The sequence below is a fragment of the Camellia sinensis genome, chromosome 9, assembly GCF_055761805.1.
Source record: "Camellia sinensis isolate YWXY chromosome 9, ASM5576180v1, whole genome shotgun sequence".
Taxonomy (NCBI): domain Eukaryota; kingdom Viridiplantae; phylum Streptophyta; class Magnoliopsida; order Ericales; family Theaceae; genus Camellia; species Camellia sinensis.
This window is the reverse complement of record NC_138969.1, coordinates 82,020,714-82,033,213: the sequence shown is the minus strand read 5'-3', so window position 1 is coordinate 82,033,213 and position 12,500 is coordinate 82,020,714. Positions and strand designations below refer to the sequence as shown.

General features: G+C 34.8%; 1 protein-coding gene across 5 annotated transcripts; it reads left to right on the top strand.

Annotated features, from left to right (window-relative positions):
• The first annotated feature begins 1,971 nt into the window (after positions 1-1,971).
• Positions 1,972-12,428, top strand: LOC114278609 (putative protein FAR1-RELATED SEQUENCE 10). 5 transcript variants are annotated; one of them, XM_082887177.1, is made up of 8 exons: positions 1,972-2,119; positions 2,520-3,645; positions 3,740-4,183; positions 4,291-4,839; positions 6,887-7,033; positions 7,168-7,301; positions 12,175-12,214; positions 12,325-12,428. In XM_082887177.1, exons 2-5 carry the CDS (start codon positions 2,626-2,628, stop codon positions 6,917-6,919), a joined length of 2,046 nt encoding a protein of 681 aa, XP_082743303.1. In that variant the 5' UTR covers positions 1,972-2,119; positions 2,520-2,625; the 3' UTR covers positions 6,920-7,033; positions 7,168-7,301; positions 12,175-12,214; positions 12,325-12,428. The 5 variants fall into 5 exon arrangements, with proteins under 5 accessions (XP_082743303.1, XP_028076484.1, XP_028076486.1 ...); XM_028220683.2 differs by having other exon boundaries at positions 12,175-12,428; XM_028220685.2 differs by lacking the exons at positions 7,168-7,301; positions 12,175-12,214; positions 12,325-12,428 and adding an exon at positions 5,494-5,563 and having other exon boundaries at positions 6,887-7,028.
• The last annotated feature ends 72 nt before the right edge of the window (positions 12,429-12,500 follow it).

The window sequence follows — 12,500 nt, the reverse complement described above, 5'->3', positions numbered from 1 at the left end:
ACCCGAATAGCCCGAAATGCAGAAGAAAGAGAGAGAGATGGAGGAGGATCGTCGCCCGCCGTCGCCTGATCGTCGCCCGCCGTCGCAACTCGTCACCTCGTCGCCGCCGTCGCAGCTCGTCGCCTCGTCGTCGCAGATCGTCGCAGCCCCGTCGTCGCCTCCGCCTCTGCCTCTGCCTCTGCCTTGCAGCCCCCGCCTCCAGCCCGATTTGTTGGGCCCCCTCCAGTCCTCTTCCTTCTTCTTCCTCACCCCTCTTCTTCCTTCTTCTGAAAAAAAAAAAAAAAATTCAAAAATGACGTCGTTTTTTGAATTAGGGGGATTCAGGGGGCTCAAATTCGAGCTTCCTAGCACAATTGAATATTCACAGTTTACAATTAACATATAACTACCCTTAAAAAACTAAACTCATATCAGTTTGAACAATTACACTGCAACATTAAAACATAAAACAAAAGTGAAAATCGACTATTTTGATGGTCCAATGGTAACAAAAATGATTGTTCAAGCAACAAGTAGAGTAACAAAAACAATAAACATATAACTAACCTTCTAAAAAACAAAATTCATACCAAAATACATTGGGAATATTCATAGTTTATAATTAACATATAATTAGCTTTAAAAATTAAAAAAAAAAAAAAAAACTAAACTCATACCAATGAGAATATTCATATTGCAATGTGAAAACACAAAACAAAATTAGAAAAATGGGTAAAAATCGACTATTTTAATTATTTAATGGCAATAAAAATGATTGTTTAACCAAGAAGTATGGTAGCAACCAAATGCACAACAAATCATCAAACAATATATAAAAGATCATCAAATAGTTCATATAAATTGACGCACCTTTTTAAAAAAATCTATATATAATTAACGTCAGTATAATACCGGCGAATAAACTATACAATATCGGTGACTACACAAACTGACAAAGAGGCTACAGTTTATGTATAACAATGGCAAAAAAATGATTGTTCATTGATGATTTATCATCATCTCTATTGTGAATCCATCATCATCTCTATCATTGGTCTATATGTACAACTAACATTCTCTTGCAAATGTTTTTTCATGGCTGGACTTTAATTGTAAAATAATGATGAAGAAGGATTTTTGATTAAGTGAATCCCTCAAACATAATAATCTTCAATGTTTATATATAATATTTTATATATATCATAAATAAAATATATTCAATAATAATTTTCTCTCTCTTACCTCTATGGTAAAATTTATATATATATTAAAGACTTATAAGGATAAATAGTTCACATAATAATTCTAATTTGGAAAAAATGACTTATTGGAATAAAAGTTCAAATGTATAAGATTAGGTGGAACACAAGATTACTTTGTGGACTTATTAAATTATAAGTCCTCCAAATGAGATTTATAAATAAATTTCTCATATTAAAAAGAGTCAAAGTAAAAAACATTCAAAAAATTTAAATAAAAAACTATAAATTTAGGAAAATATTAGGGTATGTACTATATGCAGGTTATGTTATTTGTGAGTTTGATTATCACAAATAATATAACTCAATATTATAAGAGTCATAACCAAAAAAATAAAAATAAAAAATTGAGTTATAACTAAACATCATATGAAATATAATTGAACAACTCTTGAAACATAATGAAAATTTTATCATGACTAACAATATAATAAATCGTAATATTAACTCAAGGTGGTGACCAAATATGCAAATGATACACATCCTAAAAAAGGTGTGCATCATAAAATTTTCCTAAAATTTAGGGTAATTATTTAGTAATTTCCGAATATAGACACGTGATATTCCATAACATTGTAATTGGTAGAGAAAGTGAGTAGGTGGGGTATTGTGTTGGGTGATTGGAGATTATGATGGGATATATTGAATGATGATTGATTAAGAAATATGAATACGTAGTATTCCGGAAATATTCTATATTTTCCCTAAAATTTAGGGGAGGAAACTGTAATTTATTCTACTTTATATAACACTATATTCTCACATGGTTCACTCCAGGGCACTTAGAACTGTAGAAGAGGAAAGATAAAGAAAATTGGAATTAGGGTTTTAGCACTTCTCTTCTCTCTCTCTCTCTCTCTCTCCCTCCCCGTCCTTCACTGGTACGTTAATCTCTCAGAATTCCCGCTAAGTTTCTCTCACTAGCTTAATTACTCTTGTTCTTTCCACACGCCTTTGTATACACTGTATACATATTTGCAAATTAAACCCCAAAATGTTAATTCAGGGAATTAATCATAGAAATCTGGTTACTTTGTGATCATATGAACTGGAAAAAAAAAAAAAAAAACCATTTTAGTGTTCTTTTTGTATGTATTTATGTGTTATTTTTATTTATTTATTTTTCCATTATAGGGTTGACCACTTCCAGTTTTTGGGTTACTCCAGGATTTGAATGAATTATATTGGGCACATACAATTATGTAGGCATAATGAACTGGGAAAAAACCCATTTCAATGTTATTTCTGTATGCATTTATGTATTTTTTTTTCCCATTATAGGGTTGTCTCCTGCCAGCTTTTGGGTCACTCAAGGATTTGAATGAATTGTATTGGGCACATATAATTACATCTGTGTATATATATGCACTTCAATTAAGTGGTCGTAATGGTTTCGATGCCGTCGAAAAGTATATGGATGCATCGGCAGCAATGCCCATGTGGGGATTGGAAATGTTTTGTAACATATGAGGGAGATGCTGAAGACGCATCAGTAGTTTCCAAGTTGGTAAAAAATGATAATTTCTCAATTGAAGCAATGGTTTCACCTTATGTAGGAATGGTGTTTAAAAGTGATGAGGATGCGTTTGAGTACTACGGCAATTTTGCTAGGAAGAATGGGTTTTCAATTAGGAAAGAGCGCTCGAGGTTGAGCCCACAATTGGGTGTTTATAAAAGGGATTTTGTATGTTATCGATCTGGTTTTGCTCCAGCAAGAAAAAAACCTACAGGGGAGAACCATAGGGATCGGAAATCAGTTCGGTGTGGTTGTGATGCAAAAATGTACTTGTCAAAAGAGGTTGTCGATGGGGTCTCTCAATGGTTTGTCGTACAATTTAGTAATGTGCATAATCATGAATTATTGGAAGATGATCAAGTGCGTCTTCTTCCGGCATACCGTAAAATTCAGGAAGCTGATCAAGAGCGAATACTCTTGCTTTCCAAAGCTGGGTTTCCAATTCATCGTATAGTTAAAGTGCTGGAGTTAGAAAAGGGAATCCAAGGAGGACAATTGCCATTTATGGAAAGGGATGTTAGAAATTTTGTTCAAAATCGTAAGAAAGTGGTTCAAGAGAATGAAGTTTTATTGACTGAGAAAAGAGAAAACGATACGTTAGAGCTTCTTGAGGTGTGTAGGGCCACAAAAGAAGGGGATCCTTATTTTGTTTATGATGTTACCGTGGATGAGAATGAAAAGGTTGAGAATATTGCTTGGTCATTTGGGGACTCGATTCATGCATACACCATGTTTGGTGATGTAGTTTATTTTGACACAACATATTGTTCAATCACCTATGGCATGCTTTTTGGAGCATGGCTTGGCATTGACAACCATGGTAAAACTATCTTCTTTGGTTGTGCTCTGTTGCAAGATGAAACAGTGCGTTCTTTTGCATGGGCTTTGCAGGTTACTAACCAAATTCTCTTCTTGGTTTTACATATGTTTTGATATTCGCTCCTGCCAAGCTCATGATTTTTATTTTTATTTTTACTTGACACAGACTTTTGTACATTTTATGAAAGGAAGATGTCCGCAGACAATTCTAACCGATCTGGACCCTGGGCTTAGAGATGCTATAAGAAGTGAACTACCAAATACTAAGCATGTTATTTCTATTTGCTACATTCTGCCCAAACTATCCTGTTGGTTCTCTCTCCCACTTGGACCCAGATATACAGAATTTAGATCTGAGTTTGATGTGCTATATCATCTGGACAGCACTGAGGATTTTGAATTTCGATGGAATCAGATGGTTGGTCAATATGGACTTAGTTCAGACAAACACATTGCACTACTCTTTTCCTTCCGGACATCTTGGGCATTACCGTACAAAAAAGGTTGCTTTCTAGCGAGAATGGAAACAACAGAATATTCTAAGTCAGTAGATGCTTTCTTGAAAGGGGTCTTTAGTGCACAAACATGTTTGCGTAGTTTTTTGGAGCAGGTATTGTTTATATAAATTCCAATCTAGTTAGTTAGTATTTTTTATTTTTTATTTTTTCTGATACTTGATCTGTATTAATCATTATTTTTGTGTGGAATCTTTTACAGGTTGGGATTTCCTCGTCTCTTAAAATTCAGACACGTGAAGAGATGCAGTATATGCATTTCAGAACATGCTTACCCATTGAAGAGCATGCACGGACTATTCTTACTCCTTTCGCTTTCAATGCATTGCAGCATGAATTGGTGCTGGCTATGCAATATGCTACTTCTGAAATGACTAATGGATCACACATTGTACACCACTTCAAGAAGATCGACGGAGAGCGTCTTGTTATATGGATACCAGAAGACGAACAAATTCACTGTTCCTGCAAGGAATTTGAGTCCTCGGGAATCTTATGCAGACACGCTCTTCGTGTACTTTTAATGAAAAACTACTTTCAACTTCCTGAGAAGTATTTTCCAAGTCGGTGGCGGCAAGAGAAGTCACTTGTTCCTTGTGATGATCAGAATAATCAGAATGGCAATGATGAATGGTTTCAAGAATTTTATACCCTTACTGGAACTCTGTTCACAGAATCATCAATCACAAAGGAGCGTTCTGATTATGTTCATCGAGAACTCACAAAAGAACTTACAAGGCTCATTAGTGAGGTGAGAAATATGCCAACTACTGATGGAGTTGCTATGGATTTGACTCTTTCACCCACTGTTTAATTTGTAGAACAATTGTGATGAAAGGGCCAAAATGAGTAGGAATTCACAGCATAGAAATTTTTATAAAACAGAGACTAGTTTTAGATATTGGGCTAATCAACGGGTACATTTTAGAATACTGATCTTCATTTGGTCACCAACACGTCTTCAAGATGAATTGTTACCGAAGGTTCCGAAGGATATGGTCGAGGAAAATAAAATAAATTTTCTAAGATTGTGTATTCTATAGAATGTAATTAGCTGAGCTTTTGAAGAATGAAGAGGTCTTTTTAATGTATATTTTCCCTTACTGTAAATAGTGCATTTTTACCAGCTTACTTCATTCGAAAGGTGTAGCAATTATCAACTTGGATTCTGGATTTTGGCTTCTGCATTCATCTGTTCTTCAATGCTTTTCATTTTCTTTTCATGTAAAAGACTTTTTTAAGTAGTGAATTCAGACCAGTACAGATTATTTGTATGTTTCAACTTAAATAGGTGAAAAGTTAAATTGAATCATGCTGCATAACCATGGTGTCCATGCTTCTTTACATTGAGCTATTTGCTCGTTTCCTGGACCAGTTCTATGAGAAGTTTTAGTTTCCTTTTCAGTGGATCTAAACCATGCTCTTTTGAGGCTGTATAAGCTTTCTGATGGAAATTCTATTAATGGTCACATGAGGTAAGATTTTGTATATTTTTAACTACAAATACTACTACTACTACTACTACTACTACTACAATATTTGAAGTTATGACATTTGCAGACTTGCAGTCAAGCTTTATCTGGAGATAATTGGTTCCTAACTGCTAGAATGTTGCATTTTCCTTGCATGAAGTGCCTCAATCTTGTTATAGGGTCAAGACTCAAGTCCTAATATTTTATTTTCTACTTTCTGTGGTGTTAATTAATTGGTAAATTACACTAGCCTCCCTTGAGTCTGAAAAAATATATTGAGCTCCATAAGTTTGGCATAATTACATTGGGCTCCCTTAAAGTTTTTATTCATATCACACTTAGCCCTCTTTTCATCAATAATTCGCTAGTGATATGGATTGAAAAATTATACAATCATATGTTTTGCATTAATATGTATATTTTACCATTATTTATACCTATGTCTACAAAGTATCTACATTAGTTTCTGTAGCTTTGCCTTACTAAAAGAGGAGTCAGTGTAATTATTGTAATTTTTTTTTTTTAAATCTTAGGAGTGGTCAGTGTAATTTATCCTAATTAATTTTAATTTTATTGTAGTCACGTCACACATTTAAATTTCAAAAATATTGGTAATGTCAAATACATCTCTGGTGCAATTTGATGAAAATGATATTTATAATGTTCAAACAGACATGTGAAGGATAATACATGGAATGAAAGTGGAAGCATTCTGATTATTATTCATCTTTTGATTATGAATTATAGTGATTTGCGCAGCCAAATTATTCCAAGGAATTCTCATTTGTTTCAAACCAGTAGCTGAAATCTCGCAATTTTCAATCCTTGATTTTCCCCCCCTGCGTGAGCTTATATCATATGAATATTTAGATTTAAAAAAAAATTAATTAATGACATTTCCTAGGGCCCCTGAAATAGTTGATCATCAAAACTCCAATTGGATCTAGTAAAGAACAAGGAAAGAGAAGAAAATGATCAAAAATGGCCTCTCCCTCACCCCTATAGCATCTTCAAGCAATTTCCCTTCATTTTCCTAGTTATCATTCATGAGGATGATTGCTAATAAAAGTTTCAGTGGCATGAGATTCAAATTTGCTGTTGTGATTCTGTGGGAGGTATACTCTCAGACACAAGGTCTAGAATGGAATATAATTGTTGTTTGCATCTTCTCTCTCTGTTTTTTTTTACTATTTTTCAGAAAAGAAGAGATATATGAGGTGAGTATTTTTTTTTTTTTTTGGCTGGTTATAATGTTTAGTTTCTCATCTCAACCATAGGAGTAAAGCATCATGCATTTCTGGTTTGATCCATTGTGCAAACTTACAGGTTATTTGGCACACAAGATTCAGACATGGTTAATATCTCCATTCAACTGATCTATGAATTATTGATGCTCTGAATGCAAATGATCCTCAAGTTGGATGACGAAGACCCATTATTTGCGCGCCTCAACAGCAAAAAAAAGAAATGAAGGTAGAAAAATTCTACTTGTTTAAAACTATCACAATCTCTTTAACTCAAGCTGTTTTTTAGTCAGTGAATGTTTTAACTGTTTTATACAACAATTATTGACAAGCTTGGCTTGACTACCCCGTTTCCACTTGCAGACAGATAGAGAACTGGCTTTCTCAAACTCACAAGGCCTATCGTCAATCACTCCCTGAGGCCCTCCTGCATCTCAATTTCAGAATTGTACTTGCAGTTGCTGGTAATAATTTTAGACATAGAAGCACGGACACAGGTATGGACATGATGGAACACATCGATTTTGAAAAAAATAAGATACGGACATGATAGAGATACGACAACAAAAATATTTTATATATTTACTTAGAAAATATGAAGAAGAAGAACTCCGAAAATATGAGGAAGAAGGAATATATTTCTGTTATATTCAAAACTTCTTATCTTACAAGACCAAATGACACTCCTTATATAGGAGATATTACAAACATCATCATAACCCATTATATGCCACTTACATATTATATATTACCACTATCTACCACTATCATATTATATACATGTCACTATCTACCACCAACACCACTATCATATTCTATACATGCCACTATCTACAACCAACACCACTATCATATTCTATACATACCACTATCTACCACCAACACCACTATCATATTCTATACATGCCACTATCTACCACCAACACCACTATCATATTATATGCATGAACACAATTTCCAGCACTCCCCCTCAAGCTGGTTTGAAGATATCTTCCATAGCCAGCTTGCTAGTCAGCTTATCAAATTGCTTCTTGTGTAGTCCCTTCGTTAGCACATCAGCTAATTGTTCACCTGTTGGAAGGTAGGTCATACAGATTATGCCAGCATTGATTTTCTCCTTGATGAAATGTTTATCCACTTCTATATGTTTTGTGCGATCATGTAGAACTGGATTATGAGCTATAGATATAGCTGCTTTGTTGTCACAATAGACCTTCATAGGTGTCGGGTGAGAAAGCTTTAATTCTTCAAGAATTCTTTTAATCCACATTACTTCACAGATTCCATGGGCAACAACTCTCACTCTGTCCAAATCACCACCATCCGCCTAAATGGTGATAATTTTCTCCGCTGGTCACAATCTGTCCGGATGTATATCCGTGGGCAAGGAAAGATCGGTTACATCACTGGTGACAAGAAGGCTCCTGCTGTTAATGATCCGCTGTTCGACAATTGGGACGCTGAAAACTCCATGGTTATGACATGGTTGGTCAATTCCATGGAGGAGGATATAAGCTCTAATTACATGTGCTATACTACTGCACAAGAATTGTGGGATAATGTTAGTCAGATGTATTCTGACCTAGGAAATCAATCTCAAGTTTTCGAATTAACTTTGAAGTTGGGAGAGATTCGTCAAGGAGATGATTCCGTCACCAAATATTTCAATTCGTTGAAAAGGTTGTGGCAGGATCTTGACATCTTCAACACATACGAATGGAAATCGGTTGACGACTGCAACCACCACAAGAAAACTGTGGAAGACAGCCGTATTTACAAGTTTCTTGCCGGCCTCAACATTGAGTTCGATGAAGTGCGAGGAAGAGTTATTGGCAGACCTCCTCTCCCATCCATTGGCGAAGTATTTGCCGAAGTCAGAAGGGAAGAGAGCCGAAGGAGCGTCATGCTTAAGAAAAAAGGTAATGGTGAATCAATTGAAATTTCTGCTTTAATTAGCGATGCTGCGGCCAACAAGGCTGCAAATTACCAGCGCAGGTTTGATGATAAGCCACGGGTCTGGTGTGATTTTTGCAACAAGCCTCGCCATACACGCGAAACGTGTTGGAAGATTCATGGCAAACCTATCAACTGGAAAAGCAGCAAACAAGGAGAGAAGAATCGTGGCTTTCCTACCGCTAATGAAGCCGATTCAGGTCCCTTCAACAAAGAGCAGATTGATCAACTCTTAAAGCTGATAAAATCCAACTCCTCAACCGGTACTCCTAGTGTTTTGTTGGCACAAACAGGTAGAAATCCTAAAGCCTTCTCTTGCCTAAACTTCTCTCCGTGGATCATAGATTCCGGTGCCTCCGATCACATGACTAGTTTTTCCCATTTATTTAGTACCTATTTCCCTTGTTCTGGTCATGACAAAATCAGAATAGCCGATGGTAGTTTTTCACCTATTGCAGGAAAAGGATTTATTAAACTAACTGAGAAAATTAATCTCAATGCTGTTCTTCACGTCCCCAACTTAGCCTGTAACCTTTTGTCTGTCAGTAAACTATCTAAGGATTCTAATTGTCGTGTTACATTTTTTGAATCCCATTGTGAATTTCAGGACCAGAACTCGGGGATGATGATTGGGCGTGCTAGGATGCTTGAAGGTCTTTACTACTTTGATGAAATACCTGTTAGTAATAAAAAAGCTCAGAGCTTTAATAGTACCAGTTCAATCTCTGTTCAAGAAAAAATAATGCTATGGCACTATAGGCTAGGACATCCTAGTTTTCTTTATCTGAAACATTTATTTCCAGAATTATTTAAAGGGATTGATTGTTCTTCTTTTCATTGTGAAAGTTGCATTTTTGCAAAATTTCATCGCTCTACTTATTTGCCAAAACCTTACCAGGCTTCAAAACCTTTTTATTTGATTCATAGTGATGTTTGGGGCCCTTCTAAAATCACTACTCTTTCTGGTAAAAGATGGTTTGTTACATTTATTGATGACCATACCCGCTTATGTTGGATTTATTTAATGAATAAAAAATCTGACGTGAAAAATTTATTCACAAATTTTTACAATATGATTGAAAACCAATTTCAAACCAAAATTGGTATTTTACATTCTGATAATGGAACAGAATATTTCAATGAGCAGTTGGGTGAGTTTTTGGAAAAAAAAGGAATTTTTCATCAATCTACATGTCGGGATACCCCTCATCAAAATGGCATTGCAGAACGAAAAAATAAACATCTGCTTGAAGTAGCACGTGCTATAATGTTTTACATGCATGTTCCTAAATATTTATGGGGTGAAGCAATTTTAACAGCCTCTTATTTGATAAACAGGATGCCTACAAAGGTGTTAACATACAAAACACCTTTTGATTGTCTCAAAACTTTTTTTCCTGACACGAGGTTGTTTTCTGATTTACCCGCCAAAGTTTTTGGATGTACTGCCTATGTTCATGTTCCCAGTCAATTTCGTTCAAAACTTGACCCCCGTGCTATAAAATGTGTTTTTTTGGGTTATTCCTCAAACAAAAAAGGGTATAAGTGCTTCGATCCTCAAAACAAGAAATTTCATGTGAGTATGGATGTGTCATTTGTGGAAACAAAATCCTATTTCCCCAACACTTCTCTTCAGGGGGAGACAAGTGGAGTAGAAGACCGTTTTTGGAATATTTCTATTCCGCTCCCCAATGTCATTTATCCTACACAAAAACCACATATGTCTGATAATGATCACTTAGGAGAACCAAGTTCTATGGTGCCTAGTCAAGAAGATTCTTGTTTAGGGGGAGAAGTACTACAAAATGATCTAAATCCTGAGCTTCAGGTTTATACTAGGAAGCGATTTCATCTGAGGAATAATGGGTTGAAGTGGTTCCGGACGTGACTTCCGACATGGCTATGACGGTTTTAGGGCTGCTGTGTTTTTTGTTGCTCTGATACCAACTTAGAAAATATGAAGAAGAAGAACTCCGAAAATATGAGGAAGAAGGAATATATTTCTGTTATATTCAAAACTTCTTATCTTACAAGACCAAATGACACTCCTTATATAGGAGATATTACAAACATCATCATAACCCATTATATGCCACTTACATATTATATATTACCACTATCTACCACTATCATATTATATACATGTCACTATCTACCACCAACACCACTATCATATTCTATACATGCCACTATCTACAACCAACACCACTATCATATTCTATACATACCACTATCTACCACCAACACCACTATCATATTCTATACATGCCACTATCTACCACCAACACCACTATCATATTATATGCATGAACACAATTTCCAGCATATTTTTATTTTCTTTGTATATGAATATAAATTTAGGGCAAAAAAATATAAGAGATATCAATGTATATGTGGGTGTATTTTTATTTCTTTTTTTTTCATTTTCTTTCCTCTTTGTTTATATATTTTACTTTGATCTCAAATCACCTTGCTAAAATTATAACAAAGAAGCTTGTGAAGGTGTCTTGAAGCATGTCTTGGAAAAGAAAATTTTAAAAATTGACATGCCAAGTGACATGTCCGACACGTGAATAAGTGTCCCTGGGGTGTCAGTGTCCCATAGACACTCATTTTGAATTGTTGATACTTCATTGGATAGGAGTGACTATTATTCATTTTGAATCGCATTCTGAAGAGGGTCCCTCTCGTGTAGAGAACCCCTTTCATGATATCTATTAAATTATTATTTAAATGAAGCAATATAGATTAATAACAATACTACGAATCCAGATTTAATTACTCAGAAATTATCTAAAATTATCATCTTATAATTCAAATTTAAGACTCCACACTATACAAATTTAATCTCCATCAAACAACCACGCATCCTGAAAAATCTAGGTGTACAAGTCTGGTTCCCAGACCTAATGATAGATTAATGACAAGGAGAGCCTCATTTCTAACCACATAATTTTATATTCTCACTGATAAATGGTCAGTGTCTGGCACAGTACTATGTTATAGATGACAAAAGGAAAACCCTTGTTGCATTATTGTCACAAAAACATCATGTACTCAGATCTTTTATTTGTTTATTTTCTTTTATTTCTTTCTGTTTGTTTGCCCTCAAATCTTGTATTTCTTGAACTACATTTTTGGGTTGGGAGATGTAGGACCCCTGCATCAAACTGTGAATGATGTTCTATAATTACCTCAATCATTTAGAGATGAACCGGTATCTTTTTTTAAGAGATGAACCGGTATCTTTTTTTTTTTTTAAGAGTCATTTGGTGCCTTTTACCTGTCTTATAGTCATAGGTTATGCTAAATGAGTTTAGCTGCTTGATTAAAATAATAAAATAATTAAAAAAACTAAAAATCATTAAATAGTAGAATAATTAAATGATTTTTTTCTTCTCTAACATGGTTTTGCAGGTAATGATCAGAAATCTTGGTAATTACTCTAAAAAATCATGTGAGTTTTTGAATTGCCATCATTGTGAAAGTATAATTAAATTTTTGTATCTTCCTCTAATTCAGTGTCCCTCAAATGTCTATTATAGTCAGAATGTTGTTTTGCTCCAGGAATATTTGTGCTTGACCTTGAACTCAACAACAGTGAGCTAATAAGAACCTGTGCTGCAATTCCAGATAAATCCCTATATTCTGTGTAGCAGTTTGAAATTTCTGTATATTACAAGATCAAAATTAATATCCAGTAATCTTCTATTCTTATGGAAAAAAAAGGTTTAACAAGTAAT